We start from the raw sequence: 27,930 nt of genomic DNA, 5'->3' as shown, positions 1-27,930 counted from the left end.
TGTAAGCGATGGTCATTACGTTGTTCAACAACTGGCTCTGTATTCCATTTCGGAAACGTACCAGCAGCCATGTTTTTATCAAAATAGATGACCGCCATCATTTTTCAGACGCAACCAGCTCATGGACGGACGAACACTGGTGACTTCCTGTTTTCCTTTTTTTTTTAATAATAAAAAAAAAGGACTAAGGCAGAAGCGCACTGCACGAAAGAACTTGTGGGCCTAGTTATTAATTCATTTTGCAATACAACGACAGTAAAAGTATTTAAATTTGTATTTTTTAAAAATAATCATAGAGAGACAATGTAAATAAACCGGGCCAATAAGAGTCATAATAAGGTGATACATTATGATTAGGAAGTGGAAAATAGCTGACGTAATAATAGTGTTGGTACCAATAGGGCGATTGCGGAAGAGTCACTTGCTGAGGGCGATGCTCTGTTTCCGGTAGGGCAATCACGTTAACAATTTGAGAGTGTCTAAATGCAGGCCGTTGCTCGTCTTGCACACCTTTCGCTGTTTTACTCGATCGTTCAGTATCCCACCTTGTCATTGATTCCGCTTCACTTCCATACGCGTAGATCAATGGTGAGTTCCTTACCGGAGATGCAACACAAATCATTAAGCACGTCAACCATGCAAACACCTAGAAAATGAATTACACGATACGTTTTTTTTTAAAAATTAGTGTGGGATTTTAAACGAACGTTGGATAGACTTGCCAAAATGGTTTTCATTGTTTGTTCGGGGTGAAAGAAAAGGAACCGGAAGACAAGAATTAAGGAAACCGACTGATCGTCTTCTTTTGTACACGTATCGTTATTATACAGTACGTTGGATGGTGAACGCTCTATTGCAGACGAGCAATTCGAAACTCATTTTTTTTCCCGCTAAGTGTATGCTCACGGCGCTGTTGTTTTTGTGGAAGTTCTTGCGCTCGATAGGGCGTATCAAAAGTAATAATACACGGTGAGTGCACGATGGAAATGTTCATACAGTCACGTTTATTTGAAAACCACCAATCCCGAATCTTCAAACGCAAAGCTTTCATCGTTCATAATCGTGCACATTGCGTGAATTTTCCGCAGAATAAACAAAATTCATTTGCTGTGAGTGTTGCTTTCAATCTTTAGGGTTAAGACAATAGTTGCGAATAACTGGATTTTTGATTGCAGCTTGAAGTGCTTGTAAAGAACTGCGATTGTTAAATGACAAGTCATGAAAACTTGAAGCTGTGAAGGCCAAGTAATAACTGGACAACTCCCAATCAACGGGAACGTATCGTTCCTTTCCTTTCAGTTGTTGCTATATGCAATTTTTCTTTTAATCAGTTAACTGGTTACCACCAAGGACAGCCGGTACGGTTTACCTGTAGAGTTGGCATTACTGTAAATCAGGTCGACGGGGGCAGCAAATTGTTCCAAAGCAGTAAACAAGAAGAAAATAACTATCACAACGTGTATTTCGGTATTAACATAGCAAAATTTGATCGTATCAAATCATTCATAAATTTTATGAGCTTCCGTGGAGATGCGAGATGGCAACCTAGTCGATTTCATTTAATAGGTTTTCTTGTGTTCCGCGCATGGAACACCGTTGACCATATGGACAGCGGGAGTGGCAACGGCGTGATGGTATTGGTGGATTTCGTATTGAGGAGCCACTGGAACAGGGACGGGCTGAGCGTAGGGAGCGGCTACGGGCACATCGACGGCCACTTTTTCCACGTTGACTTTGGTCGGGTGCTGGACGGTCACCTGTGGAGTAATCTCGGAGACGCTGCGAGCCGGGGCCAAGACTTTCGATTTCTGGACGTAGGATTCCTGGGCGGCTCCTTTGGTCTGAGCGAGTCCCATAAAGTCATAGTTGGTAACGTGGGCACCAGCACCCAAGTTGGGCTTCATGATCTGAGTGTGTTGTCCGACGACGACGGGGGTCTCGGCGTAGTGAACTCGGGTCTCGAAGGCGTGAGGGACAACATGAACTGGTGCAACAGCGACCTGAACTGGAGCTGGAGCTGCAACCTGGACTGGTGCTGGAACGGCGTAAGTGACTGGGGCTGGGGCAGCAACAGCGACGGGAGCTGGGACTGGAGCAGAAATGGGAGCTGGGAAGTCATACTCAACCTTGACTGGGGCAGGTGCAGCGTAGACAGCTGGAGCAGCAACGGCAACTGGGGCCGGAGCCGGAGCTGAGATGGGAGCAGGGAAATCGTATTCGATTTTAACAGGAGCAGGGGCAGCTACAGCAACTGGAGCAACAGCTACGTAGGGAGTGGGAGCTGGTGCGGAGATGGGAGCAGGGAAGTCGTACTCGATGGTGTTCTTAACAACCTCAACGGGAGCAGGAACTGCAATAGCAACTGGTGCAGGGGCAGGCGCCGAAATGGGAGCAGGGAAGTCATATTCCACCTTGGTTGGAGCAGGTGCAGCGTAGACAACTGGAGCAGCAACAGCAACTGGGGCAGGTGCAGGAGCAGAAATGGGAGCAGGGAAGTCATATTCGATCTTGACGGGAGCTGGGGCAGCTACGGGAACTGGTGCAGGTGCAGCATAAACGAGAGGAGCTGGGGCAGCAACGGCAACTGGCGCGGGTGCGGGAGCCGAGACGGGAGCAGGGAAGTCATACTCAACTTTAACGGGTGCAGGTGCAGCTACGGCAACTGGGGCAGGAGCAGGAGCTGACACTGGTGCTGGGAAGTCGTAGGTGATTTGGGGTTGAACAGCAACCTGTACGGGCTCAGGGACGACGTATGTCAGGGCAGCCGGAACCGGGGCAGCGGCGTAAGCCACAGCGGCAACTCCGTGAGCGCATGGCACGGCGGGATTGACCAAATTGGTAGGTGCTGCCGAAGCGGCCGCAACCAAAAGGGTGACCAAGATCTGTAAAATATGAAACATAACGCCATCATATAATAATTATCAAGAAGAAAAATTCAAAGGATGGAAGAACGTTGAGTCTTTAAATATTCATCAAACTTTTGATTTTATGGTGTGAAATCAAAGTGATTTCACGAGGTTGAATTTACTAAGCGTCTCTTACCAATGGGTTCATGTTTTTTTCGAGTTGAGAAGACTTTACTGAGAGAACTCGTCGGTAACTGACGATTGAAATTGGATTCGCCATCCGTTTTTATACGAGCAGTCGCGATGGGCGTAGGAAGTCTTCCAGTTGCTAACCTTGGAGACGGAAAGAATAGATTCTGCTGGACACTCCGTATGTTTTTCTCACAGTCTTCACATCCATCTCTCGTCCTCCCCCACCTCCCGTACGAAAAGAGGGGGGGGGGGAAACCAAAGGGAGGGGACCCCGCCCAATTAATGATATTCGCTCGTCCAAGGCATCGCCCTTGATCTTGAATTGTGAAGCTTCTGGAGTCTTCCCGCATGGCAAGGTCAACTCGTCCATGTGTTAACCATCGTTCCTCACGTTACCATTTACTTTTGTTTTCATCGCTCCATTTCTAGTTTTACCTTCGTTTTTTTTTCTTCTTCTTCTTCGAGATGGAAGGATGAGGAAGAGTGTGGCTATCCGGTTTTCTTTAGTTTAGGGCGGTTCCCAGGTCTTAATCGCAACAATAGTTATATGTTCGTCCATCAATCAAAATTGAACTAAAGCCAAACGTTGTTTCTTCCTCATTTTTTAAAAATTCCTTTATATTTTCTTTATAACTAATTCCCATTCTTTTCAAACATTTCTATCTGAAATCACTTAAAAACATTATTTCTTTCGGATTCAACGTGTATTTTTTTTTTTGGCCACAATTCAATATCAATAAATAATTAGTTAAAAGAAGTTGCATCATCCCGGAAACAGTTTTTATGTCTTGCTGACAACAAATAACACCCCGAAAAATAAAAAATAAGTCGCATATTTGACAAAGCCTTCCCAACATCAGATAAAGCGAAGCTGGCCTCACAAGCAAAAATCACCCGCATGCAATGTCAAATTCACGAGATTTAAATAATAATAAATACAATTCCGAGATAAGCGAATTTTTTCACAGCAGCCTTGAAGCGTTCTTCTATCATCCGAAGACATATTACGCGATTCAACATACCAATGGCTAGCGGTTGAAGGAAATTCAATAGTTATGATACAGGTAGCTATCCTTGGGATTGTACATCACCGGATAATCGATAGGAAAGTAAGACGCATAATCGATATCTTGCTCATCGTAATCCGTCGGGATGGAAGATCGGCTCTCGGCGTTTGGAGAGTTGACCCCGATATACGGCCAGTTAGGGCCGTCTGTGCTTGGAACGTAATCAGTGTCTGAAGCTTGCGATTTCTTAATAGCAACACGGTTGCCCTTCGGACGGCCGATGAACGGCCAATTGGGCCCGTCGATGATGGCAAGATATTGAGCTCCGGGTGAGCCGCTATTGGTCACAGCTCCAGCACCTCCGTAATGAGCCGGAACGACAGCCAAAGGTCCAGCGAATGCACCGTTGACGTTAGCTGGAACGAGGTAAGCTCCTGGAATGGGTTCACCTTGACGACTGACGATGGATTCAGCGTTATGCCTCATTTTAATTTCCTGCCTGCGTTGTCCTTGCGTCTTGAACCATTCGTCATAAAGCAAACCCGGCCATTGCGACACTTGGTAAGGCTGCTCGTAATAATGATCTTCGAACGATCTCGATTGCGCAGGGCGAGCGTAGTACGGCACGTAATAGTCCATCGAATCGAATTCCGGATCGTAATGGGACAATCGTGGGCTGTAATAACGCGCTGGGTAGGCCACGGAAGATGTCAGCTTCATCATCAACAGCAGTCCAGTTGAGAAAATCACAATCGATGTCATCTGACGATTGTCCAAATGGAACAGTTCAAAAACAGATTGAAAATAGAAAAACGAATTGAATCACGATGAAAGAAAGAACGAGTTAATCGACTCTGTGTGTGTTCCGTCTAACGGTCGAAACAAGACTAAAGAAAATAAGGGACAGGTGAATCTTCTTTTACCTTGTGTTTTGTGTATGCGGTAGCACCGGTGGCTGGTTTTAACGGAGAAAGTGGACTGACAAGGTTCATCTGCCAAGACGTAGACTTATATATGCAAGCTGAAAATGACGCAAGCACGTCGCTTCTTCCTTTTTTTTCTATCGAAAAATATGTTTTGGGTAGCCGCTGTATCATCACGGATAATCATGGCCATCAACATTATAAGCATATTTCCGTGTTTGCTGAAGAAATTTACGAGCTTTCAACATTGGGGGGGTATATAAAAATCTAATGGCTTACTGTAATTAATGTACCGTTGGACAATGCAACCCTTTCGTGTGGCAACATCACAAAGGGTCAAGTGAAGACCCGAAACATTTGAATATTTAAAGCCCGTGGTCGATGACCTTTTGGTACATTCATAATACACACAAAATTCTATTGAGACGTGCGTGATATCGGGACCCTGACGTCTAAAGATGTTTGTGACACCTTCACTGATTGCCTCGTACCAAAAGGTGAGGGCCAAGGTCACGCAAGTGATTCGTTTGAAGCTAACAAAAAATAAAGTGTTAAGCTTCTTTCTTATTTTTGGCTGCGTCACGAAGTAAACGTTAGAAAAGAAAGGCGGTAATTTCAAAAATAAATTCTTATTTATGACGAGTTCGCTGAACCGTGATGACACGGGCATTTTCGGCATTGTTAAAATCCCCAGTTAAATCCCTAAAAATGATTCGTATGGACGAGCTTAGAGTTCTGCATATGGCTAGAAGAAAGGTGCTCACGATAATATACAACTGCGGCTAATTATTGTGCCATCGTGTATGCAAATCAAAGCAAGAAAAATACCGCCGTCGGCTCTCCATCCAAAATAAAGATTCCTCCAGGTTTTTGAATGGAGGGTCTTATAATTTTTTTAAGTATGCATTGCATTGACGATTAAAATCGGCGGGCATCACGAAACAGGATGGCCAAAACGCGTTTCTTTTACTCCTCTTCTTAGAAAAATTCTTGTTGATGATTTCGATACGAGTGCGATTTGATTCGTCTAGTTCCTTTTGGATATCATCGCTGGACGTCAACATGAATGGCCTTGCCAGAAAACAAGATGGGCTGGATGAGTCCGGGTGTGGTCATCAAACAAAGCACACGATGCGGGTTCGAAACTCGCAAGGAATCTCAAAAGAGTTTTGTTTCAAGGTTATGGCCATACATGTCATTCCACTTTTAGAAATCTTCTCAACTATTTTTTTTTTTTTTTTTTTTGCATTAAAAAGCTATTAGTTATGTTTAAAATAGAAAACGAGTAAAGAAAGATATAGCCAGAAATGCCTTTGGCTTTTCTCATTTTATTTATAACTCATGTCTTGTCTGACATCACGAATTGGCGATTATGTTCAGCGTCGAAGGAAGAATTATGCCAATAGCTAAGCTACTCAATTATTTATACGCAACGCTTGTGATTTAAATAAATCCTGACAAAAATTCGGTATAACAAGAAACGTTTATATGCAAATCTCAATCAACAACAATAACAAGACAGCGAGTCAACATCTCATTTATGCAACGTAGATAGCCTGTCCAGCCTTAGCGTCAACTTGAGCGGGTGCTACGAACTGAGTGGCATAAGGATAGCCGAAATATGGGGTGGCGATGGCGTGGTGGGAAACTCCTACGGGGGTGAGGACGCGCTGGACGACTGGAGTGATGGCGGCGTATGCGTGTCCCTCAACAGTGGAGTAAGCGAAATTGCCACCCAAACGGTCAGAGCGGATGATGGCGCTGTCGTGAGCCGGAGTGCGGACCAAATAAGAGGCTGGCATAACGTAAGCGTTGGCAGCGGCCAAGCAAACCAAGAGGACGGCGATCTTTGTAAAGTAATGAATTCAACATTGAAAAATGTTGGAGTAATTAGAATAGGAAAAAATCGAAGGTACTTACGACTTGCATGTTGATTGAGAAGGTTTTGGAAGAACGTTAAAAAACTAGGACGTGAATGCGTGTTTCGTCTGTGTACAGTTCCGCTTTATATACTCCAGGGCGACTTCCGGGTGTGGCCTTAAAGATTCGCTTGTTACCTTTTGCAGAGCTAAAGCCAAAACGTTTGCATCAGATGAAATTCTACCTAAAGGCGGAGCTTCTCGCACCTTCGCTTTCAGAGTCTCTATATTACTCAGGGTGTGGTCCTGTTTTATTTCCATATAGGTAAAATAGAGCGCTGCTCTGCTTTTTTTGTTGTTGCACGAAACTGATGCGCATCGCAGGCTGTCGAGAGAAAAACGTGAATGCTCTTCTTTCCTTTCGCTTGCTGTTATCTATTTGAATTTAATGCACTTTTTTTTATTTCTCTTGCCATCCTATCTACTTTTGCTGTTTTTTTTTGTTGTTGTTGTTATCAAATGGTCTTCACATCACTCACGTTCAATGCCATTCGTGTCCCGGAGCGGGACGAGTTGGACGATCCAGAAACCTCCCCATCCTGCCTAAGGTGCTTTGTAACACTCGGGCATCGTCTCGAACATTGATTATTATTCGATTTTCCTTGTTTTTCTATCGCGGTCAGCCACGTTGCAAATGAAACGCCATCAAAAGTTCACTCACAAATCACAATTTTGAAAGGCACCTTGAATTTTTCTTGTAACGGATCGCAGTTGATGATGATGATGATTGTCGGTTTAGTCCAATGATTCACGTCTTCACTGTCTGACTGACATCGAACATTTCCCTATCCAAACCGATAACGAAATTTAAATTAAAAAAAAGAAATTGGTTTTTACGTGACTTTGCGTGTTATCGGTAAGTTTGAATTTTTTCTATATTCTATTGTGTTCCATGTATGGTGAAAATTGGGCACCTTGCGGTGACGGATGTTACGCATAATCAATGTGAATACAACCCGTCGAATGCTCGCGTGAGTCTTTGCAGATAAGCCCTTGTCAAGGTTTCCATTCGATTTAGGACTTCAAAGAAGCCTCTGATTTAAAGAAAGAATTGAACACGTAGCACTAATGCTACTTAACAATTTCCCAGAATAAATGCTTATTTTCTTCAACTGTCCAACGTTTTTAATGTAACAACAGCAAACATTACAAAGTTCCAGCAATTTAACAAAAGGAAATGAACAAAAAGTAGTGAAGCTTGTACGGAACCACTTGATGCATTTCACCATTACTTGTTGCATAACAATGCAAAAAAACATTGTCCAACTAGTTAAAAGCATCCGGTTTCCGCATTGGCGGAATAGCCCTGCTAATGGTTCCGCAATGTTAATGGCCTTGTTGAGTACACTGAGCGGCATCAACCGCAATCTTACCAACTTCTTTCGGCAACTTAAAAAATTGTTCTAAGATGAAACGTAGCTGCGGTAAAATAGCAACCGTTTGTCTGGTCAACATTTATCTTCACTGCTAACGAAGAGCTTTTCAATTTGATTAAAAGCCAAATAAATCCAGCGTTGTCAGCAAACATGCTTGGCTAGAAGATACGGAAAAAATAAAAGAAATGAACTTGAGGGTATGGGAAGACGTGCAGATGTAACGACAGCCATGAAAAGCTGGCCTTGAAAATTCAGGATTCGGAAAGAGATTCAACCGTGGGTGTGGTCCCATCAAGATTTGCGCTATATAAAGCGGAACGGGAAGAAACTCAAAACACCACACACACACATTCTCTCTGTCTTTCGGACATCACTCTCTCTCTCCTCAATCAACATGCAAGTTGTAAGTCTATTCTTCTTTAAGTACCCAATTGAACTTGATTTTTTTTTCTCTAAACCATTTAATAGAAAGAATAATGTTTATTCTTTTCGAATGTTAGGTCGCCATCCTCTTGGTTTGCTTGGCCGCCGCCAACGCTTTCTACCTCCCGGCCTCTTATGTGGTCCGTGCTCCGGCCCACGATAGCGCCATCATCAAGTCTGACCGTCTTGGAGGCAACTTTGCTTACTCCACCGTTGAGGGACACGCATACGCTGCCGTTACTCCCGTCGTTCAGCGCGTCCTCACACCTGTCGGAGTCTCCCATCACGCCATCGCCACCCCATATTTCGGCTATCCTTATGGCCCCCAGTTCGTAGCTCCCGCTCAAGTTGACGCTAAGGCTGGACAGGCTATCTACGTTGCATAAATAAGACGCAATTGATATGTAAAATTTAAACTTGTCCTGTTGATTGAGATTTTTTTATACACACGAATTTTCCGAAAAAAAAAACTGCATTCAAAAATGGTCATTACTATAAAGCTTCAGTGAAGCTATAATTCTTTATCAAACCTCAACTTCAGCAGAAAATTATTCTGTGAAATTTGACCAATGCTATCACGTTTAATTTTTGTGGATCTATATGAAAAGATCTGAGATTGGGACATTTAAAATGAACGTTAACTAATAGTATTGAAAAAACCAAACAAAGCAGAACCTCTGCCCGCTATAAATCATTCATCATGACATCCAAATTTCCATGCGATGTCTAGGCCCAAAAAAGATCAGACATCTCTTTCGGTATCAAGACAGATTGATTATCATATACCTATATAAAGCAATCAAAGCGTGCTGCAAACATGTTCACGTTGATCTTTCGTCTTGTCATTCAAACGAAATGAGATGCAATAATAAAAAATTGGGCATGTATACATGCCTAGTAAAACTGCAGAATCATCTATTCATGTTCTTTGTCATGCGTAACTCGCAAATTTGAATTATTACCTTTCCTAGATTTCGTAGATAGAACATTTCATGGCACAGTCATCGGCCATTGCCTTCAGCCATATGCAAAACCGCTTTTGAATAATGTATGATAAACGTTTGTATTGTAGTGCGAATCAGCAGAAAATCACGGTACATCTCGGCATGTCTTAATTTAGGCAACAACTAGGGGATATCCAGCGTAAGGGTAGGTCAAAGGAAGAGTTTTAGCGGTCTCGACGGCCTTGCCAGTTTCAACGGGAGCGACGAACTGGGGGGCATAAGGATAGCCAAAATATGGGGTAGGGATGGCGTGATGGGAGACTCCGACAGGTGAGAGGACGCGCTGGACAACGGGAGTGACGGCGGCATAGGCGTGTCCTTCAACGGTGGAATAAGCAAAATTGCCTCCAAGGCGGTCAGACTTGATGATGGCACTGTCATGGGCCGGAGTGCGGACCATGTAACTGGCTGGCATAACGTAAGCGTTGGCAGCGGCCAAGCAAACCAAGAGGACGGCGATCTACATTTTTTTTAAAGGAATGAGTAACTTTTTATTTTAGATAAATGGTTTAAGAATAATGAAACTTGCCATTTGCATGTTGATGGAGAGTTGAAGAGAATCGTTGAACGGTTGGAGACGGAAGAGTCTGTTCGAATTTCAGATCATCCCGCACGCTCTTTTATACCCGTGACTAGTATATCGGGTGTGTCTTCCAGTTTAGTTCTTCGCAAACTTTAACCTTCAACGGAAACAAAACTGGCTACTTTAACTCGGGTGTGGTCATCAGCTGCGGGCAAGTCAATGTCTCTGCGGGCCAAGTAGAGATTCACGATGACTAGAGCCGGGCGAGTCTTTCACTTGAGTTACCAGCATGAAAAATCTCGATACCAACAAGGAGGTTCTCATCAAGGTATTCCTGTTTCTGTAGTTTCCGATGATGTCTCGTGACATTGAATCGATTACATTTTATTCTATTGCCAGTGCAACCATCAAAATTTAATTTTACATTCGTTACAATGAGTGATGATACATGAAGGCTATTCTTAGAGGCACGTTTGGTGGGATCCCATTTAAATTCCCGATTGTTTATTAGTCTATTTTAAGCTTCCAATTGATGATGATGCAGTTTTATTTACAATAGAATAAAGAATGATTTAGCATCTTCCTTAATAGAGTTTCCTCAGCGTAAGAGGATTATCGGCTTGTGGAAGTCAAGAAGGACACGACGTTCACTTAAAGACCTTCAAGTATGTCTTCTGATGTACATAAATGGCGTGCGCAACGAGGTAAATGCTAAAAACTATGTCGAAGGGATTTGTCTGTTGAAGCTCCATAGCTTCACACTTCCTTGTTTTGTGTTATCGTATTATTATTATTGTTCAAGATCAACGTCTACCGACATTTAAACACTGCCCTGTCCTTGGACTGGTTCCACCCTTTGCAACTAGCCGTTTAGTTACGTCTTTTATGAGGGTATTCCGTAGAATCCGTAATTCAAGTACAGAACCTTTGCCTTGTTCCATAAGCAACAACGTGTAGGAAAAAATAATCAATGCCGAATAAGGGAATCGTGATTGTAGCTCATTAGCAGTCGCGTTAGTTCTCAGCGATAGAGCCGGTTTTGCCGATACGTGCTAGTCAAAATCTCCGTATGAAAAGAGAAAGGCAATCATGTGACTTCGGAATTAACCTCCCAGAAGGTGTAGAAATGAAAGTTGGCTATGCGAAGAAGTCGTGATTCAATAGATGGCGTTACAATGTAAAGGCCTGTTGAATGTGAATGACCGGGAGTAATAGCAGCCGCGTGAGTCAATAATGTTTGAAGCCTGATAAATCAGTTCTTGACCAACTCTTTATGACTTTGCATTGATGACACGATCACCGTCTATCACCGATTATAATTAATGGCACAAAAATATGTGTTGGCGTTATGCTGAATTAATAAGAAAATCGTAGGGATTCTAACGATCAAATCTGTCGAAGATGATATGACAGTAGCTCCTCGACATATGGTGCGTTTTACTGGTTGCCGGTATTAAACTAATGAAGCGGATCGTGTTTTAAATTCAGTTAGCAACGAGACATTAAAAAGGGACATTGTAAAATGGGAATGCATTCGAGATTCGTGTATTCCGGTGTTAACATAACATATTCCATTGAAATCGTTCACGAGATTTAAAGAGTCAATTATAGACGTGTTTACAAAAAAGGAAAATTAATAGGTCTTCTTGTGTTCCGCGCATGGAACACCGTTGACCATATGGACAGCGGGAGTGGCAACGGCGTGATGGTATTGGTGGATTTCGTATTGAGGAGCCACTGGAACAGGGACAGGCTGAGCGTAGGGAGCGGCTACGGGCACATCGACGGCCACTTTTTCCACGTTGACTTTGGTCGGGTGCTGGACGGTCACCTGTGGAGTAATCTCGGAGACGCTGCGAGCCGGGGCCAAGACTTTCGATTTCTGGACGTAGGATTCCTGGGCGGCTCCTTTGGTCTGAGCGAGTCCCATAAAGTCATAGTTGGTGACATGGGCACCAGCTCCCAAGTTGGGCTTCATGATGTGGGCAGTTTGTCCGACGACAACGGGAGTCTCGGCGTAGTGGACGCGGGTCTCAAAGGCGTGTGGGACAACATGAACTGGTGCGACAGCGACCTGAACTGGAGCTGGAGCTGCAACCTGGACTGGTGCTGGAACAGCGTAAGTGAGTGGTGCTGGGGCAGCAACAGCGACGGGAGCTGGGACTGGAGCAGAAACGGGAGCAGGGAAGTCATACTCAACCTTGACGGGAGCTGGGGCAACTACGGGAACTGGTGCAGGTGCAGCGTAAACGATAGGAGCTGGAGCAACAACGGCAACTGGTGCTGGTGCGGGAGCCGAGACGGGAGCAGGGAAGTCATACTCAACTTTAACGGGTGCAGGTGCAGCTACGGCAACTGGAGCAGCAATTGCAACTGGGGCAGGAGCAGGAGCTGACACTGGTGCTGGGAAGTCGTATGTGATTTGGGGTTGAACAGCAACCTGTACGGGCTCAGGGACGGCGTATGTCAGGGCAGCCGGGACTGGTGCAGCGGCGTAAGCCACAGCGGCAACTCCGTGAGCGCATGGCACGGCGGGATTGACCAAATTGGTAGGTGCTGCCGAAGCGGCCGCAACCAAAAGGGTGACCAAGATCTGTCATTAAAAACATACAATTTACTTAGCCTTTTCTAAGACGACATTTTCAAATTTCTTATTTACCAAAGGGTTCATGTTGAAGTTTAGATGTGTGTATTGAGAACTCGTCGGTAACTGACGATTGATGATGGACTTGCGATCTGTTTTTATACGAACAGTTGCGATGGGCGTAGTAGATCTTCACGCTAACCTTGACGACGGAAAGAATTAAAATGTGTCGAACATTCCGTATCTACTATTTGACTTCACATCCATCTCCGCTTCTCCGCTTAACTCCCTCGCTATCAGGTTTTCACATTTTTTGTTTTCCACCGAAATAGAAGGGAGGGGGTGGGACGAAGCCACCTCCACAATTAATGATATTCGTCCAAGGCGTCGCCCTTGATCTTGAAATCGTTGCTTCCCTCGTCTTCCCGTATGGCAAGGTCACGATTCCCGACATGTATAAACCATCCTTGCGCTCTTTTTCTTTTTTTCGAAATTGCAAAACAAAGAATTGAAAAGGAAGAGTAACTAGCCGGTTTTAGTTTGGGTGTGTCCCGAGTTGTATCAAAGCACAAACTTCGCATTTAATTGTTCACGATACATCACTCAAACAGAAGCAAAAAAAAAACAAAAAGTTGCATCTGCTTGTTCCTCCTTTGTGTTTTTTATGTTGCCGACGGCTATCTGCCCTTTAAACATTCACGAAATGGACTTGACGTAAACTGGTTCCACACGTCTCACGTACCAGTTTAAATTGTATATGCTAGTGGTGAAAGTAGGGTCTTCTGTCCATCCGCAACAGGCACACAGACTTGTATTTATTTACATTGTAAATCATTTTCGCTGGAAATGTTTAAGTTGCATGCGTGGATGACAAGGTGAGTTTGTTTCAAAACGAAAGATCAGATTGTTCGCACAGCGATGAACGGATGAGTTGAGCCAGTTTGCGCAGTCACAAAGAATGCGAGGCCGATGTCACCTGAGAGATCTTCCAAGGTTAAGGCCACAGCAAACCCTGTGATAATAAATTAAATGTAAGCGAATAAAAAGAGCATTTAACTATGCTACACTTATTTGAATCACCGAAATATTATATTGCCCATCGTAGGAATTCGTACGTTCATCCCATTAAAATTTGTTGAGTTTAAATAACAATTCATTTCGAAATAATTCACCATGATCGCAATCAAGCGTTACATTAATGTATGATTAACTAAAAGAAACGCGGCAACATGATATTGCAATGACATCGTAAGGACATCGTGTTGTGGTGTGTCCTTGTAAAATTCGGGATCCCGGAGGAGGACACCCCAAAAAGGGTGTGGTTCATTCTCCTCACGGGGCCCTCGTGCTATATAAAGCGAAGAGGAAAGAAAGGGAAACATCACACATCTTGTCTTCAACACCAATCTCCCTTCTCAACCAACATGCAGATTGTAAGTCAATTTGATTCTTCATCAACGTAACAAACGTTATTCTTTTGTTTTTTTAAATTCAGGTCGCCATCCTCTTGGTTTGCTTGGCCGCCGCCAACGCTTTCTACCTTCCCGCCACCACCTTGGTCCGCGCTCCCGCTCACGACAGCGCCATCATCCGCTCCGACCGCTTGGGTGGCAACTTTGCTTACTCCACCGTTGAGGGACACGCATACGCCGCCATCACCCCCGTTGTCCAGCGCGTCCTCACCCCCGTCGGAGTCTCCCACCACGCTATCCCCACCCCATATTTCGGCTATCCTTATGCCACCCAATTCGTCGCACCGGCTCAAGTCGACGCTAAAGCTGGCCAGGCTGTCTATGTTGCGTAAATGGGATTGAATGAGTTGTTAAATAAATATTGGCTTTGTTGATTATCTTCAAAATATCTTTTGGATAAGGCACTTGGGACATTAGCCGACAGGTAAACAGTAAACCTTATACTTTTATGTATATTTTGCAATTTCGAGACCTATCTTCGTAAAGAACTGATCACAAAGAAATAATCGAGAAAGTTATAACGAACAGTAGAACTTTACTGCAGGCACGTAATCTTTTTACGTAGTCCAGGACACACGCTTCATGTGTAAATCTCGCAGCTGAAACATTTTGTCCCTAGCACGTGCGTCAATGCAACGCACGCAAGTACCGAAGTCGACCAAAACATTGAGCCAGGTTTGACGTAAGCATAATATTTGGACATTGAACTCGACGGTGTGTAGCACAACCACCTACCGAAGTCGTGGGTTCATCTCTACGATTTCATTTTACATAGGCTATATTCGTATATCGGATCTGGATTATTCACCTCACTTCAACAGGTGTTGCCTTATTCCACGCATAGTTGTGATGCATCACCGGCTTTCGCTCGTCAGTAGCGCCACACGTTTCATAAAGGTGACTGTACACAATAACATTGTTTTGCACGCACTCTTTTCTGTCATTGGCTCTCGGTCTGTGCGTCATTTAAAAAAAAAAAAATAATTGTATATAAAACGCAGGACAGTCAGTAGCAAAAACAGAAGCTTCCAGCGTCACTGCTCAGGTGAAATAGAATTTTGTGTTAAACATTAAGCGAAATGGTAGGCCTTGTATTCATCACGTATTGCATACTTATACGCCAACTCTATTGTATCATTAGTTATTTGAATGAACGCACGTAAAACAGTTTTACTAAGCGTTCTTTTGCTCGATTCAGTACGACAGGCTGAGCGTTTTCCTGAGTCTTTTAGCCTTCGCATGTGCTGCTCAAATCAAACTGCGCGAACTGGAGAATATTCTCGATTTCGTTATCGACGAAATTGATGCTGAAGGAGTTTTCTCCAACCGTGACCATTTACCTACACCTCCACCAATGCCTGAACATAGATCTAAGTATGAAAAATAGTTTTATTTTGAAATTTGTTGTACACTTTGACGTTCCAACTTTTTATTGACTGAATAGCCTCTGGGCACCCAAGTAGCTCGTAAAAGCTAGACATTAAAATGTATAATTTTTTGAAATTAATACGTCCCGTTTCACGTAACAGCGTACCTCTTTTTCAGCATTACATTTTTATTATTTCGGCTGCTTGTTAAGCTACAAAACGTCAAACCGAGCAAGCAGAGGCTTGTACTCTCGCCTTTTCCGGAGTAAATTTGGTACACTTGACGATTATGGAAGCGTCTCCGAGATTACCCTACAGGTGACTGCCCAGCACCCGAGCGAAGTCAACGTGCAGGAGGTCGCTTTTGAGGTGCCCGGTGCCGCTCTGTACTTTGTGCGTGACTTCCCTGCGCCCATCTCTGCTTCTGCATCTTTCGAAATTGCAGTTGCTTCTCCAGTTGCATACGCTGCACCTGCCCCCGTTAAAGTTAAGTACGACTTCCCTGCTCCCATCTCTGCTCCTGCACCTGCACCAGTCAAGGTGGAATACGACTTCCCTGCTCCCATTTCCGCACCTGCCCCAGCCCCTGTTGCTGTTGCCGTTGCTGCTCCCGCTGAGGTTGTTAAGAACACCATCGAGTACGACTTTCCTGTTCTCATCTCCGCACCAATTCCCATTCCCTACGCTGTTGCTCCGGTTGCTGTAGCTGCCCCTGCTCCTGTTAAAGTCGAATACGATTTCCCTGCTCACATCGCAGCTCCTGCTCGTGGAACAGTTCGTGTTGCTGCTCCTGCTCCAGTCAAGGTTGAGTATGACCCCCCTGCTCCCATTTCTGTTCCAGTCCCAGCACCCGTTGCTGTTGCTCCCGCAGCACCAGTCTAGGTTGAAGCTCCATCTCCAGTTCAAGTAGCTGTTGCTCCAGTTCACATAGTCCCTCACGCTTTTGAGACCCGCGTCCACTACGCCGAGGCCCCCGTTGTCCAGCGCGTCCTCACCCCCGTCGGAGTCTCCCACCACGCCATCCCATCACCATATGTCAGCTATCCTTATGCCTATGTTGCGTAAACCAGATTATGATTGAGATGTTAAATAAATATTGGTTCGTTGATTAGAACTGAAATATATTTTTTAAACATGCCACCTCCATCGATTAAACTGCAAACAACTGGTTGGACTGGGAATGTTTAGACAGGTTGGCTAACAAATGAAAATATCTTTTGGATAAAGCAATTGGAGATTTTGAATGCCAAATTAATTTATTTCTTATTTGGATAGAATAATGGAACACTTAAACACAACGTAATCGGAAAGTGTGTATTAATAAACTGATTAATTAATCACGACAGCGTAACACTTGCTCCAGCACAACATTTTTATATTCGACGTCATTCTATCCTTTGAACCGCATTTGTTATCGTTGTTGACGCTGCTATCACTTTGGCCATTGGCGGGATTATGATCACCTCCTTGTTCTTATCAGCCGCCGTTTCCATAATGTTCTTGCTTTCAAAAACATGCTCACCAACTGACGGCTTCAAATGCCAAGTACGATGACTAAAATAATAATTAACAGGGTCAAACAGCGATTGCAGTTTATTCCTCAATAAAATTGGATCGTCATGTGGGACTTCCGGAATTTGGCTTACTTCATCGGACGCATCTTTGGCAGCCGGAGGACGTTTGCCGCTAGGTAAAACAGGTCGGAAAGGTTCGTAATGACTTCGAGGAACAGGCCGAGCTTTAAAATGTTTATATTTGACGTCCTGTGGACTGCCGGTAGCCGGATGCACATCTTCGAGTATTAAGGATGAATTCCAGGGTGGACGTTGCTGAATGGACGTACCCTGAGATGCTTGGCCGGTAATCTTGCCATTGGGAATCGTGGCCGTGATTGAAGTGGAGGCAAAACCCTGAAATCCAAAGTGAATCATTTTTGGGATCCTGTCGGTGTTGGTCAAAGTAAATTCGTCGTTAACGTTTCGCAATTTTGGGTTTGAGTTATCCATTTTTGTAGTTGGATATATGCGGAAACCATGTAATTGCGGTCGACACAAAGTTTAATCCTAATGATGACGCGAGCTCTGCTGCAAGAAATAACACGTCGCGTTTCATCCCTTAACGTTGGCGAATAAAGATATTTCTAAAGGAAATGTTGAATGTGATTACAACAATTGCTTTTTCCGGCTTTTATCGAACTATGTTCGATGAAAAAAGAAGCGATGCAAAGAACAATAAACATTTTGGTACGCAAAACAAGTAGAAATTGGATGAGTTGCCGTAAGCATTATGAGTGAATAAAGAAGTCCGTTAATTGTTGATCGAGATGTTGCCATCAGACTCTGCCAGTAGGATTCATAAGAATTGCCAAAAATACCTGTCCGGATTTGTTGGCCGACGCTTAAATCAACATGGAATCAACCACGCCCATTTGACAGTCTCATAGCATTATATAATGTCTTCCAATCGTCCCCATTTCGCCTTGTAATATTGCATAGATTTCAAAACATAATTTGCGTTTATTTGACATCAATAAGTTAGACTTGCATGGCTCACGCCATTCACATTTCACGAAGGAAAAGTTTTGCAACTTAATAACCGGGTCCAGTGCGCGAATAAGGGAGAGCAGGGGCAACGGGGAGAACGTATTCGTGAACGGGGGCAACTGGGAGCTCGTACTCGTGGACGGGAGCAACGGGCAAGTGGTCACCTTTGGGCTGGAATCCGGCATCATCAGCGGTCCAGGTCAAAGTGAATTTCTGGCCTTCAGGGGAAACCCAGTAAGATGATCCTTTGTTGGTGTTGCCAAGGACTTCACCGTAAGATTCTTTTCCATAAGAATCATAGGAGACTCCTTGCATCTTCTTCTGAACCTGGGACTCCTCACGGGTGGTGTAGTCAGACTGGGCATAGCTGTGAGTTGAAAGAATTATTTGTTTAACAATATGCTTATCTTTAATTCTTAAATTAACGAATATAAAGAATGAAATTAACTTACCTCCACTGGCTACTGCCATCGAGGTTGCGGACATCGGACTGGCTGGTGATGGTGATACCACCGTATTTGTTATCCTTGTTGTAGGCTGGTGCGGAGTAGGCTGGCGCGGAGTAGGCTGGTGCGGAATATGCTGGGGCGGAGTAGGCTGGTGCGGGGTATGCTGGTGCGGAGTAGGCTGGTGCTGCGTACTTTGGTGCAGAGTAGCTTGGGGCAGGATAGCTGGGTGCCTTGTATTCCGGCTTGTAGCTGGATGGAACAGCGGCAGCGACGGCCAAGAAAGCGGCGAGGACAAACTACGAAAAGAAATTGAAACTTTTTAATAAGCAATGAAACTGTTAAACGATAAAATCAAAAATAAAATGCCGTTTACAAATTTCATGTTGTCTGCTGTTGAGGAGTTGAACAACTGATGGCTTCAATCACTTTCAGACGGGCTTAAATAGCAGGCAAAAAAATTGGGTGTGTCGTTTTCTATTTCATTTCCTTTCTTGACCTAGTTCTGAAAGCGATGATCACCGTCCTTTGGTGGTTAACTATGGTTTACATTCCAGGCCATGGCTATTGCAATGCAGTGATTGCACTCGGCAAATAGCATCAAAAAATAATATGCTTGTCCTAATAATTCATTGTCATCTCAAACCTGCGATCATAGAATTGAACAAAGTTCTTATTCGTGATTCACGCTCATACACGTTTGCGCTGGGGTAGCAACGTAATCGGTTAAAGCTTCTCAGAAGTTGTTATCCATAACTACAAGTTGGTTTTTCTAAAACAATTCTATAATGTGGCTGATGTGAAAAGTGAGAGTGCTGTATTCTCGAACAACGCCCAAGTCTAGTTACTTGAATGAAATCTGGCTGCCAGAACAACTAGGTCAATTGAATGTAATTTAACATTCACTTGACTATATAAGCCCAAAAATGGAGAACCATATCCATCAGTTGTTCATCAAATCAACCTAGTACAACATGAAACTCGTAAGACAATTTATTCCTAATTATTCTTGAGCAGAATATTTTTGACTTTAAATGAATGACGATACTTTGCCGGCAGTTTGTCCTCGCCGCTTTCTTGGCCGTCGCTGCCGCTGTTCCATCCAGCTACAAGCCGGAATACAAGGCGCCCAGCTACCCAGCTCCGAGCTACCCAGCACCAAAGTACCCCGCACCAGCCTACTCCGCACCAGCCTACAACAAGGATAACAAATACGCTGACATCACCGTCACCAGCCAATCTGATGAGCGCAACATCGATGGCAGCAGCCAGTGGAGGTTAATCAATTTCACGCTCATTCATTTAAGAATTTAAGATATTCATTGGAAAAATCATTTCAATCGACAGCTATGCCCAGTCTGACTACACCACCCGCGAAGAGTCCCAGGCCCAGAAGAAGATGCAAGGAGTCACCTACGATTCTTATGGAAAAGAATCCTACGGTGAAGTCCTTGGCAACACTAACAAAGGATCATCCTACTGGATCTCCCCCGAAGGCGAGAAATTCACTTTGACCTGGGCTGCTGATGAGGCTGGTTTCGCCCCTAAGGGTGAACACTTGCCCGTTGCTCCCGTCCATGTCTACGAACTCCCAGTCGCTCCCGTCCATGAATATGAGCTCCCAGTTGCTCCCGTTCACATCCCCTTCAACGGAAAGGGTTATAAGATCTATTAGAATTCCCGACACATGATTGAATATTTAAAAACATGTCCTATAATTTATATCTGTATATCTAACGCATGATGTAAATATAAATAACGTAAAACGTAAGAAAACGTCTTTTATTTCTACAAAGTATTGCACAGTTTTACAGGTTTAGTTTTCATAGATGGTCATGCAAATATCTGTCGTAACGAGCTTGTGGACGTCGTTTATGGAATCGCACCTTACTCTAACTCTCCTGGTTCGGTGAACTTTCTTTTAGAGACAACTCTAAAATTATTAAATAACCATAAAACATATTTGGGAAATTCAACTTACCTGTAACGTGAAAAAAGAGTGGGTTTGGTCTCCATATCCGTATTAATCCACCGTGTGGACACCTAATTTCCATTTAGAGTTTATGGCGTTTCCCTCCATGTAATCAGCCAGTGTGATCACACTCCATCGTTGTTTAAATTCCTACGACCTTTGCGTCACTCTTTTCATCCATTCCCATGCCTGCAATTAGAGAAACATTCATTAGTAAGGCATATACACGTAGTAACGGCGCTAGCGAACCAACACCGTTACCAAACATAATTTGTTTCATCAAGTCTTTTATACTGTACAATAGATGATCTAACTAGCACTGATAAAAAACTACCGTTCAATGGCACAAACTGACGTTTAATGTTAAATTAAGCAAACAAAATAAATAAAATTGAGAATTTTAATAAATGAACTTTATTCTTTACTTCTTTTAATGTATTTTGAATAGAATTTCTTTCATGCTAGAAATTAATTAAATATGAAAAAAAGCCATAATAGAAAAGACGGATGACCTAATCTCGGGTCGTGATTGGACTGTGTCCCGCTGTAAGACCGGGAAGCTTCTCCTCGGTCGTCGCCAGGTGGCACGTGACTAGCACGCTTAACTAAACGGTCTCATTCGTGCAGTTGGGCCTGTCTTGTCACATTGGCAATGTTATTAGAGAAAACGTGATTAGCAGCTTAGTTGATTTAATTGTGTGAAACCAGTCACCTTCGTCGCTTTGTTCTCGACGAATGGAAATGACAGATATCGGTGGAAACGAAGGTAATAACTGCGTTGGCTACGACAGTCTTCTACAAGTAGCGAAGTTTCAGTAAGTGTCACACGGTTGATGCGTCCATGGCGCAGCTGAAACATTTTGTCCCTAGCACGTGCGTCAATGCAACGCACGCAAGTACCGAAGCCGACCAGAACATTGAGCCAGGTTTTACGTGATCATTAAAATATTTGGACATTGAATTTGACGGTGTGTAGCACAGCCATCTACAAAATGAGTTCGTGGATTCATCGCAACGATTTCATTTTACACAGGCTGTATTCGTATGGCGCATTTCATCCCGGAATTGGATCGCACACCTCACACAGGTGTTACCTTATTCCACGCAAAGTTTTGATGCATCACCGGCTTTCGCTCGTCAGTAGCGCCACACGTTTCATAAAGGTGACTGTACACAATAACATTGTTTTGCACGCACTACTTTCTGTCATTGGCTCTCGGTCTGTGCGTCATTTTTTAAAAAACGAAGTCTGTATATAAAACGGTAAACAGTCAGTAGCAAAAACAGAAGCTTCCAGTGTCACTACTCACGTGAAATAGAATTTTCTGTTAAACATTAAGCAAAATGGTAGGTCTTGTATCCATCACGTATTGCATACTTATACGTCAACTCTTTTGTATCAAATGAACGTACAATACGTAAAACATTGTTACTAAGCGTTCTTTTGCTCGATTCAGTACGGCAGGCTGAGCGTTTTCCTGAGTCTGTTAGTCTTCGCATGTGCTGCTCAAATCAACCTGCGCGAACTGGAGAATATTCTCGATTTCGTTATGGACGAAATTGATGCTGAAGGAGTTTTCTCCAACCGTGACCATTTACCTACACCTCCACCAATGCCTCAACATAGATCTAAGTAAGAAAAACAGTTCTATTTTGAAATTTGTTGTACACTTTGACGTTCCAACTTGTTATTGACTGATTGGCCTCTGGGCACCCAAGTAGCTCGTAAAAGCTAGACATTAAAATGTATAATTTTTTGAAATTAATACGTCCCGTTTCACGTAACAGCGTACCTCTTTTTCAGCATTACATTTTTATTATTTCGGTTGCTTGTTAAGCTACAAAACGTCAAACCGAGCAAGCAGAGGCTTGTACTCTCGCCTTTTCCGGAGTAAATTTGGTACACTTGACGATTATGGAAGCGTCTCCGAGATTACCCTACAGGTGACTGCCCAGCACCCGAGCGAAGTCAACGTGCAGGAGGTCGCTTTTGAGGTGCCCGGTGCCGCTCTGTACTTTGTGCGTGACTTCCCTGCTCCCATCTCTGCTTCTGCATCTTTCAAAATTGCAGTTCCTTCTTCAGTTGCATACGCTGCACCTGCCCCCGTTAAAGTTAAGTACGACTTCCCTGCTCCCATCTCTGCTCCTGCACCTGCACCAGTCAAGGTGGAATATGACTTCCCTGCTCGCATTTCGGCGCCTGCCCCTGCACCAGTTGCTATTGCAGTTCCTGCTTCTATTGAGGTTGTTAAGAACACCATCGTGTACGACTTCCCTGCTCCTATCTCCGAACAGTTCAACTAACAGAAAAATCTAATATTTCTTTGAATCTTCTGCGCAAAAGCCATCTAGCAGTAGATCGAAGAGAATAATGAAACCCTTAGTAGCCGGGATTTGTGAACGTTCTATTATTTTCGGCACACGATTATCCCTACACGTCCCACTATTCGAATGTATTACAAATACGTAACTATTCATCCAATTTGAAAACTATTCAGATAAATAGGGAACTGAATACACAAAGCATAAATTACATTTGTTCTTTTTATCATTGCGTTCGTTTTTGTAATCGAAATGAAGTATTTTCGTTCCATTGAAACGATTCAAAACTAAACTGGGATACTGGGATTAAACACCTTACTAATGGAGGAAACTATAGGTGTCCACGTCGATTATAAAATGTAGATTAAATTTAATATGGATACGACGTACAAGCCCACTCCTTTCTCGCGTGATTTTAGATTGCCTTTGATTCATATTAACATGTATCTTATAGAATCGCACGCTACTTTAACTTCCGGCTCTCCACCCCACCATTCCACGGACATTTCCCGCGTGAGCGATAAATCGTTTTATTGTTGGCAAATATTTTTTTAAATTAAAAAGCTTTTTTTAATTCAAATTATTTCAGTCTGTATCGATTGGGTATATCATGCCCTTTCCAACACGTAATTCTATTATGTTACTTTGATTTGTGCTTTGATGTGAGTGATTGATTTAAATATAATAGAAATATTTGTGAAGTTCAACTTACCCAAAAGAGTGGGATTGGTCGTCATATCCGTTTTAATCCACCGTGTGGACATCTAATTTCCATTTAGAGTTTATAGCGTTTCCTTTCCATGTAACCAGCCAGTGTAATCACAATCCAACGTTGTTCAAACGGCCGCGACCTTTGCGTCACTCTTTTCATCCATTCCCAGACCTGCAATTAGATAAACATTCATTAGTAACGCACATACACGCAGTAACGGCGCTAGAGAACCAACACCGTCACCAAACATAAATTGTTTCATCAAGTCTTTTATACCGTACAATAGATGATCTAACTATCACTGATAAAAAAACTACGGCCCAATGGTACAAACTGGCGTTTAATGTTAAATATAGCAAACAAAATAAATAAAATTGAAAATTTTAATAAATGAACTTTATTCTTTACTTCTTTTAATGTCTTTTGAATAGAATTTCTTTCATGCTAAAGATTAATTACATGCAAAAAAAGCCATAATAGAAAAGACGGATGACCTAATCACGGGTCGTGATTGGACCGTGTACCGCTGTAAGACCGGGAAGCTTCTCCTCGGTCGTCACGAGGTGGCACGTGACTAGCACGTTTAACTAAACCTTCTCATTCGTGTAGCTGGGCCTGTAATGTTATTAGAGAAAACGTGATTAGCAGCTTAGTTGATTTAATTGGTGCGAAACCGGACACCTTTGTCGCTATGTTTTCAACGAATGGAATTGACGGGAATCGGTGGAAACGAAGGTGATAACTGCGCTGGCCACGACATTCTTCTACAAATAAAGAAGTTCCATTTATATAAGGAAACATTTGTTTAGACTACTCAGATCATTGCCTTTTACGGAATTCAAAACATAATTTGCGTTTATTTCTTATCAATAAATTACACTTGGATGGCTCACGCCATTCAAATTTCACGGCGGAAAAATTCACAACTTAATAACCAGCTCCGGTGCGGGAGTAGGGGAGAGCCGGGGCGACGGGGAGAACGTATTCGTGAACGGGTGCAACTGGGAGTTCGTAGACGTGGACGGGAGCAACGGGCAAGTGGTCACCCTTGGGCTGGAAACCGGCATCATCAGCAACCCAGGTCAAAGTGAACTTCTGGCCTTCGGGGGAGATCCAGTAGGAAGATCCCTTGTTGGTGTTGCCGAGGACTTCACCGTACGATTCTTTTCCATAAGAGTCGTAAGTAACTCCTTGCATTTTCTTCTGAACCTGAGACTCTTCACGGGTGGTGTAGTCAGACTGGGCATAGCTGTGAGTTGGGAGAATTATTTATTATAAAATATCTTTAAATCTTAAATTAACGAATATAAAGATTGAAATAGATTTACCTCCATTGGCTGCTGCCATCGAGATTGCGCTCGTCAGATTGGCTGGTGATGGTGATACCAGCGTACTTGTTATCCTTGTAGGCTGGTGCGGAGTAGGCAGGTGCGGAGTAGGCAGGTGCGGAGTAGGCTGGGGCAGAGTAGGCAGGTGCTGCGTACTTTGGTGCAGGGTAGCTTGGGGCAGGATAGCTGGGAGCCTTGTATTCCGGCTTGTAGCTGGATGGAACAGCGGCAGCGACGGCCAAGAAAGCGGCGATAACAAACTGCGAAAAGAGTTTTTCAATAAGCTATGAAATTGTGAACAAAAGAAAAATCAAAAGAAATTTACTAGTTTCATGTTGAGAGCGGTTGAAGAGTTGAACAACTGATGTCTTCGATCACCTTCAGACGGCCTTATATAGTCGAAAAAATATTGGGTGTGTCTTTCGTTTTCGTTTGATTTCTTTACTTAGTTTTTGAAAGCGGCGATCACCGCCTTGTGGTGGTTAAATGATTTGGTTTGCATTGCAGGTCATGGCCCTTGCAATGCAGTGATTGTTTTCGATAAGTAGAAACCTAACACAATTTTTTCTGATGATTGTCCTTCAGAAGTGTCACCTATCACCATCGACTCATGATTTCAGAATTGAGCAAATTATCGTTACCCAACCTGATTTTTGTAAGATTAATGATATTATTTGTATTTCACAGACACAGGCGTGTGAATACTCCTATAACAAGATATTGATTTCTCATCATCATAGACCAGAAAAATAAATCTTTCACCAGCCAAACAAAATCAAACATGCACTGTGGTCAATGTAAAAAGCGAAAGTAAGGTATTTTATTCAACGCCCAAAACCTCATTTGCTCTAGCGAAATCTAGCAGCCAAAACAACTAGGTCAACTGAATGTTCTTTGCCTCTCACTCGACTATAAAAGCCCAAGATGGAAGGACTAAAACCATCAGTTGCTTATCAACTTATCCTAGTACAACATGAAGCTCGTAAGACATTTGATCTCTTATTCTTATTTTGAGCTAGAAACAACTTTATATTTAAAATGGTATTTTCTGACAGTTCATCGTCGCCGCTTTCTTGGCCGTCGCTGCCGCTGTTCCTTCCAGCTACAAGCCGGAATACAAGGCACCCAGCTACCCAGCTCCAAGCTACCCAGCACCAAAATACCCCGCACCAGCCTACCCCGCACCTGCCTACTCCGCACCAGCCTACCCCGCACCTGCCTACTCCGCACCAGCCTACCCCGCACCAGCCTACTCTGCACCAGCCTACAAGGATAACAAGTACGCTGATATCACCATCACCAGCCAATCTGACGAGCGCAATCTCGATGGCAGCAGCCAATGGAGGTAAAGTCAATTTCATTCATTATCCCATTATTATGGGGATCAAAGATTTGCATATAAATAAACTGAATTTTTTCAATTCACAGCTACGCCCAGTCTGACTACACCACTCGCGAAGAGTCTCAGGTCCAGAAGAAGATGCAAGGAGTCGCTTATGATTCTTACGGAAAGGCCACCTACGAAGATGTTATGGGAAACACCAACAAGGGATCTTCTTACTGGATTTCCCCTGAAGGCCAAAAATTCACTTTGACCTGGGTTGCCGATGAAGCCGGTTTCCAGCCCAAGGGTGATCACTTGCCCGTTGCTCCCGTTCACGTCTACGAGCTCCCCGTTGCCCCCGTCCACATCCCTTTCAACGGCAAAGGCTACAAAATTTATTAAATTATTAAAATCCTGACTGAACACATTATTTAAAATCATGTACGCAACGCACTGTCATCTCTTGTATTACCGTACAAAAAATACATGTTAATATGAATTGATTAAAGTCGTGTTGAGTATATCTGTGTCATGCGTTATACTAATTTATATATTCCTCGGCTATATTCAAGAATAATTAAAAATATATTAGGTCTTTTTTCTGTCTTGCTTCCGCTTAGTTTATTTTTGGGCAGTTGAGCACTAGCTGTGGTCTAAGAATTGGCAATGGCAATATACCGTCCCGTAGCTCGTAGTCGGTACGGAAAGGCGGCAAAATTTGTTTACCTTGGCTTCTATTTTAGTTAAAGTTAGTTTTCCACCCCTTTCCCCCTAGCTTGCTAACAAGATGACTGATTTTCTTGATGCCATTGCAATAAACATTAACTAAAATTGCAGCGGTGTCAAATTTACGCGCCACTCGAAGGGGTTCGTTGTTTATCTTTCGACGCCATAAGCCAGTGTATGGTGAGAGGAGACGCTGTGAAGTGTAAACTATGATAGCCGTCAAGTAAAAAGTAAGAGTTTTCTTTTAGTGTGGTGTAATTACAGTTAACTTGAGAAGTTACTGAAATTAGCTCATATTCTAGTTGATGCCATTTCTTTCGCATCGGTAAAAGTTGTGCAATGCAATTATTGACAGATTGTTTGGATATCTAAAATTTACCTCATTTTCTGAAAGTATGGATTTCATCAATTTCCAAGAATTGCAAAAATTCTATTTCAGGGAAAAACAATTGTGCTTGAATCCATATTGAACTAATGCAGAAAAGTACTGAAGACAAAACCAATTTCCTTTTATTGATATTGTTGAGGTAAAAATTTTGTTGTTGGTCAGCACCCCATTCCTGCATTTTTATTTCCACAGGGTCACCTAAGCTTAAAGCCAGAATTTATCATAATAATGTGAACCTAATAAATTGCAAATGGAGTAGTTTTTTGCAATGTAGGATCACAGGCAACACACAATAAAGGGAATACCTCGTAATACAACTCTATTGAAAGCAAATTTTGGCTACAGAAATTGTTATGAGGTCTGCTTGCAGGAAACTTTTCCCATGTCAATTGAAAACATCAATTAGTATAGTGTTAGTTACCAGAATGCTAGTCCTAGCTTTAACTGATATGTTTAACAGTGTAAGTTGCACAATATCTAATTTTCTTTGTTTGATTCAGTTTATTCATTTTGCCTTTGATCTGTTTTAGGTA

The 27,930-nt window shown here is 43.1% G+C and overlaps 11 protein-coding genes across 12 annotated transcripts; 5 read left to right on the top strand and 6 right to left on the bottom strand.

Annotated features, from left to right (window-relative positions):
* Nucleotides 1–1,444: 1,444 nt before the first annotated feature.
* LOC130691549 (skin secretory protein xP2-like) lies at nucleotides 1,445–3,190 on the bottom strand. The gene is made up of 2 exons (XM_057514499.1): nucleotides 3,043–3,190; nucleotides 1,445–2,882 (listed from the first exon to the last, which is right to left on the bottom strand). The coding sequence occupies exons 1-2, from the start codon at nucleotides 3,124–3,126 to the stop codon at nucleotides 1,560–1,562; spliced, it is 1,407 nt and encodes a 468-aa protein (XP_057370482.1). The 5' UTR covers nucleotides 3,127–3,190; the 3' UTR covers nucleotides 1,445–1,559.
* Nucleotides 3,191–4,010: 820 nt separating this feature from the next.
* Nucleotides 4,011–5,013, bottom strand: LOC132087862 (uncharacterized). The gene is made up of 2 exons (XM_059494743.1): nucleotides 4,969–5,013; nucleotides 4,011–4,807 (listed from the first exon to the last, which is right to left on the bottom strand). Exon 2 carries the CDS (start codon nucleotides 4,805–4,807, stop codon nucleotides 4,085–4,087), a length of 723 nt encoding a protein of 240 aa, XP_059350726.1. The 5' UTR covers nucleotides 4,969–5,013; the 3' UTR covers nucleotides 4,011–4,084.
* Nucleotides 5,014–6,432: 1,419 nt separating this feature from the next.
* Nucleotides 6,433–7,012, bottom strand: LOC130691625 (uncharacterized). Its single transcript, XM_057514594.2, has 2 exons — nucleotides 6,889–7,012; nucleotides 6,433–6,815 (listed from the first exon to the last, which is right to left on the bottom strand). Exons 1-2 carry the CDS (start codon nucleotides 6,895–6,897, stop codon nucleotides 6,507–6,509), a joined length of 318 nt encoding a protein of 105 aa, XP_057370577.1. The 5' UTR covers nucleotides 6,898–7,012; the 3' UTR covers nucleotides 6,433–6,506.
* A 1,540-nt stretch (nucleotides 7,013–8,552) lies between these two features.
* Nucleotides 8,553–9,129, top strand: LOC130691626 (uncharacterized). Its single transcript, XM_057514595.2, has 2 exons — nucleotides 8,553–8,666; nucleotides 8,764–9,129. The coding sequence occupies exons 1-2, from the start codon at nucleotides 8,658–8,660 to the stop codon at nucleotides 9,070–9,072; spliced, it is 318 nt and encodes a 105-aa protein (XP_057370578.1). The 5' UTR covers nucleotides 8,553–8,657; the 3' UTR covers nucleotides 9,073–9,129.
* Nucleotides 9,130–11,744: 2,615 nt separating this feature from the next.
* On the bottom strand, nucleotides 11,745–12,912 carry LOC130691552 (calphotin-like). Of its 2 annotated transcripts, none has more exons than XM_059494736.1 (3): nucleotides 12,873–12,912; nucleotides 12,435–12,806; nucleotides 11,745–12,287 (listed from the first exon to the last, which is right to left on the bottom strand). In XM_059494736.1, the coding sequence occupies exons 1-3, from the start codon at nucleotides 12,882–12,884 to the stop codon at nucleotides 11,847–11,849; spliced, it is 825 nt and encodes a 274-aa protein (XP_059350719.1). In that variant the 5' UTR covers nucleotides 12,885–12,912; the 3' UTR covers nucleotides 11,745–11,846. The 2 variants fall into 2 exon arrangements, with proteins under 2 accessions (XP_059350719.1, XP_059350718.1); XM_059494735.1 differs by having other exon boundaries at nucleotides 11,745–12,413; nucleotides 12,540–12,806.
* Nucleotides 12,913–15,299: 2,387 nt separating this feature from the next.
* Nucleotides 15,300–16,712, top strand: LOC130691554 (skin secretory protein xP2-like). The gene is made up of 3 exons (XM_057514505.1): nucleotides 15,300–15,351; nucleotides 15,468–15,643; nucleotides 15,849–16,712. Exons 1-3 carry the CDS (start codon nucleotides 15,349–15,351, stop codon nucleotides 16,516–16,518), a joined length of 849 nt encoding a protein of 282 aa, XP_057370488.1. The 5' UTR covers nucleotides 15,300–15,348; the 3' UTR covers nucleotides 16,519–16,712.
* A 1,420-nt stretch (nucleotides 16,713–18,132) lies between these two features.
* Nucleotides 18,133–19,076, bottom strand: LOC130691569 (larval cuticle protein LCP-22-like). Its single transcript, XM_057514524.1, has 3 exons — nucleotides 19,002–19,076; nucleotides 18,632–18,924; nucleotides 18,133–18,546 (listed from the first exon to the last, which is right to left on the bottom strand). Exons 1-3 carry the CDS (start codon nucleotides 19,008–19,010, stop codon nucleotides 18,225–18,227), a joined length of 624 nt encoding a protein of 207 aa, XP_057370507.1. The 5' UTR covers nucleotides 19,011–19,076; the 3' UTR covers nucleotides 18,133–18,224.
* A 474-nt stretch (nucleotides 19,077–19,550) lies between these two features.
* On the top strand, nucleotides 19,551–20,342 carry LOC132087702 (larval cuticle protein 2-like). Its single transcript, XM_057514517.2, has 3 exons — nucleotides 19,551–19,608; nucleotides 19,685–19,902; nucleotides 19,973–20,342. The coding sequence occupies exons 1-3, from the start codon at nucleotides 19,600–19,602 to the stop codon at nucleotides 20,298–20,300; spliced, it is 555 nt and encodes a 184-aa protein (XP_057370500.1). The 5' UTR covers nucleotides 19,551–19,599; the 3' UTR covers nucleotides 20,301–20,342.
* A 1,512-nt stretch (nucleotides 20,343–21,854) lies between these two features.
* LOC130691565 (uncharacterized) lies at nucleotides 21,855–23,130 on the top strand. The gene is made up of 3 exons (XM_057514520.1): nucleotides 21,855–21,944; nucleotides 22,055–22,230; nucleotides 22,436–23,130. The coding sequence occupies exons 1-3, from the start codon at nucleotides 21,942–21,944 to the stop codon at nucleotides 22,899–22,901; spliced, it is 645 nt and encodes a 214-aa protein (XP_057370503.1). The 5' UTR covers nucleotides 21,855–21,941; the 3' UTR covers nucleotides 22,902–23,130.
* A 1,338-nt stretch (nucleotides 23,131–24,468) lies between these two features.
* On the bottom strand, nucleotides 24,469–25,331 carry LOC130691575 (endocuticle structural glycoprotein SgAbd-4-like). The gene is made up of 3 exons (XM_057514531.2): nucleotides 25,285–25,331; nucleotides 24,960–25,219; nucleotides 24,469–24,880 (listed from the first exon to the last, which is right to left on the bottom strand). Exons 1-3 carry the CDS (start codon nucleotides 25,291–25,293, stop codon nucleotides 24,559–24,561), a joined length of 591 nt encoding a protein of 196 aa, XP_057370514.1. The 5' UTR covers nucleotides 25,294–25,331; the 3' UTR covers nucleotides 24,469–24,558.
* A 488-nt stretch (nucleotides 25,332–25,819) lies between these two features.
* Nucleotides 25,820–26,727, top strand: LOC130691563 (endocuticle structural glycoprotein SgAbd-1-like). The gene is made up of 3 exons (XM_059494792.1): nucleotides 25,820–25,941; nucleotides 26,015–26,304; nucleotides 26,388–26,727. Exons 1-3 carry the CDS (start codon nucleotides 25,933–25,935, stop codon nucleotides 26,683–26,685), a joined length of 597 nt encoding a protein of 198 aa, XP_059350775.1. The 5' UTR covers nucleotides 25,820–25,932; the 3' UTR covers nucleotides 26,686–26,727.
* The last annotated feature ends 1,203 nt before the right edge of the window (nucleotides 26,728–27,930 follow it).

The sequence above is a fragment of the Daphnia carinata genome, chromosome 1, assembly GCF_022539665.2.
Source record: "Daphnia carinata strain CSIRO-1 chromosome 1, CSIRO_AGI_Dcar_HiC_V3, whole genome shotgun sequence".
NCBI lineage: Eukaryota > Metazoa > Arthropoda > Branchiopoda > Diplostraca > Daphniidae > Daphnia > Daphnia carinata.
The sequence above is the reverse complement of the archived record's forward strand: the minus strand, read 5'-3'. Positions and strand labels throughout refer to the sequence as shown.

Excerpts from the sequence above, each read along its gene's own strand:
- LOC130691549 (XM_057514499.1), bottom strand. The coding sequence starts at position 3,126 with ATGGCGAATCCAATTTCAATCGTCAGTTACCGACGAGTTCTCTCAGTA. Across the intron at positions 2,883-3,042 it reads AAAAAAACATGAACCCATTG|ATCTTGGTCACCCTTTTGGT; the intron begins GTAAGAGACGCT and ends CATATTTTACAG.
- LOC132087862 (XM_059494743.1), bottom strand. The coding sequence starts at position 4,807 with ATGACATCGATTGTGATTTTCTCAACTGGACTGCTGTTGATGATGAAG.
- LOC130691552 (XM_059494735.1), bottom strand. Across the intron at positions 12,414-12,539 it reads CTGCACCTGCACCCGTTAAA|GTTGAGTATGACTTCCCTGC; the intron begins GTTGAGTATGAC and ends GCTCCCGTCAAG.
- LOC130691554 (XM_057514505.1), top strand. Across the intron at positions 15,644-15,848 it reads ATGCCTGAACATAGATCTAA|CTACAAAACGTCAAACCGAG; the intron begins GTATGAAAAATA and ends CTGCTTGTTAAG.
- LOC130691569 (XM_057514524.1), bottom strand. Across the intron at positions 18,547-18,631 it reads GATGGCAGTAGCCAGTGGAG|CTATGCCCAGTCTGACTACA; the intron begins GTAAGTTAATTT and ends TTCAACTCACAG.
- LOC132087702 (XM_057514517.2), top strand. Across the intron at positions 19,903-19,972 it reads GATGGCAGCAGCCAGTGGAG|CTATGCCCAGTCTGACTACA; the intron begins GTTAATCAATTT and ends TTCAATCGACAG.
- LOC130691565 (XM_057514520.1), top strand. Across the intron at positions 22,231-22,435 it reads ATGCCTCAACATAGATCTAA|CTACAAAACGTCAAACCGAG; the intron begins GTAAGAAAAACA and ends TTGCTTGTTAAG.
- LOC130691575 (XM_057514531.2), bottom strand. Across the intron at positions 24,881-24,959 it reads GATGGCAGCAGCCAATGGAG|CTATGCCCAGTCTGACTACA; the intron begins GTAAATCTATTT and ends CCCAACTCACAG.
- LOC130691563 (XM_059494792.1), top strand. Across the intron at positions 26,305-26,387 it reads GATGGCAGCAGCCAATGGAG|CTACGCCCAGTCTGACTACA; the intron begins GTAAAGTCAATT and ends TTCAATTCACAG.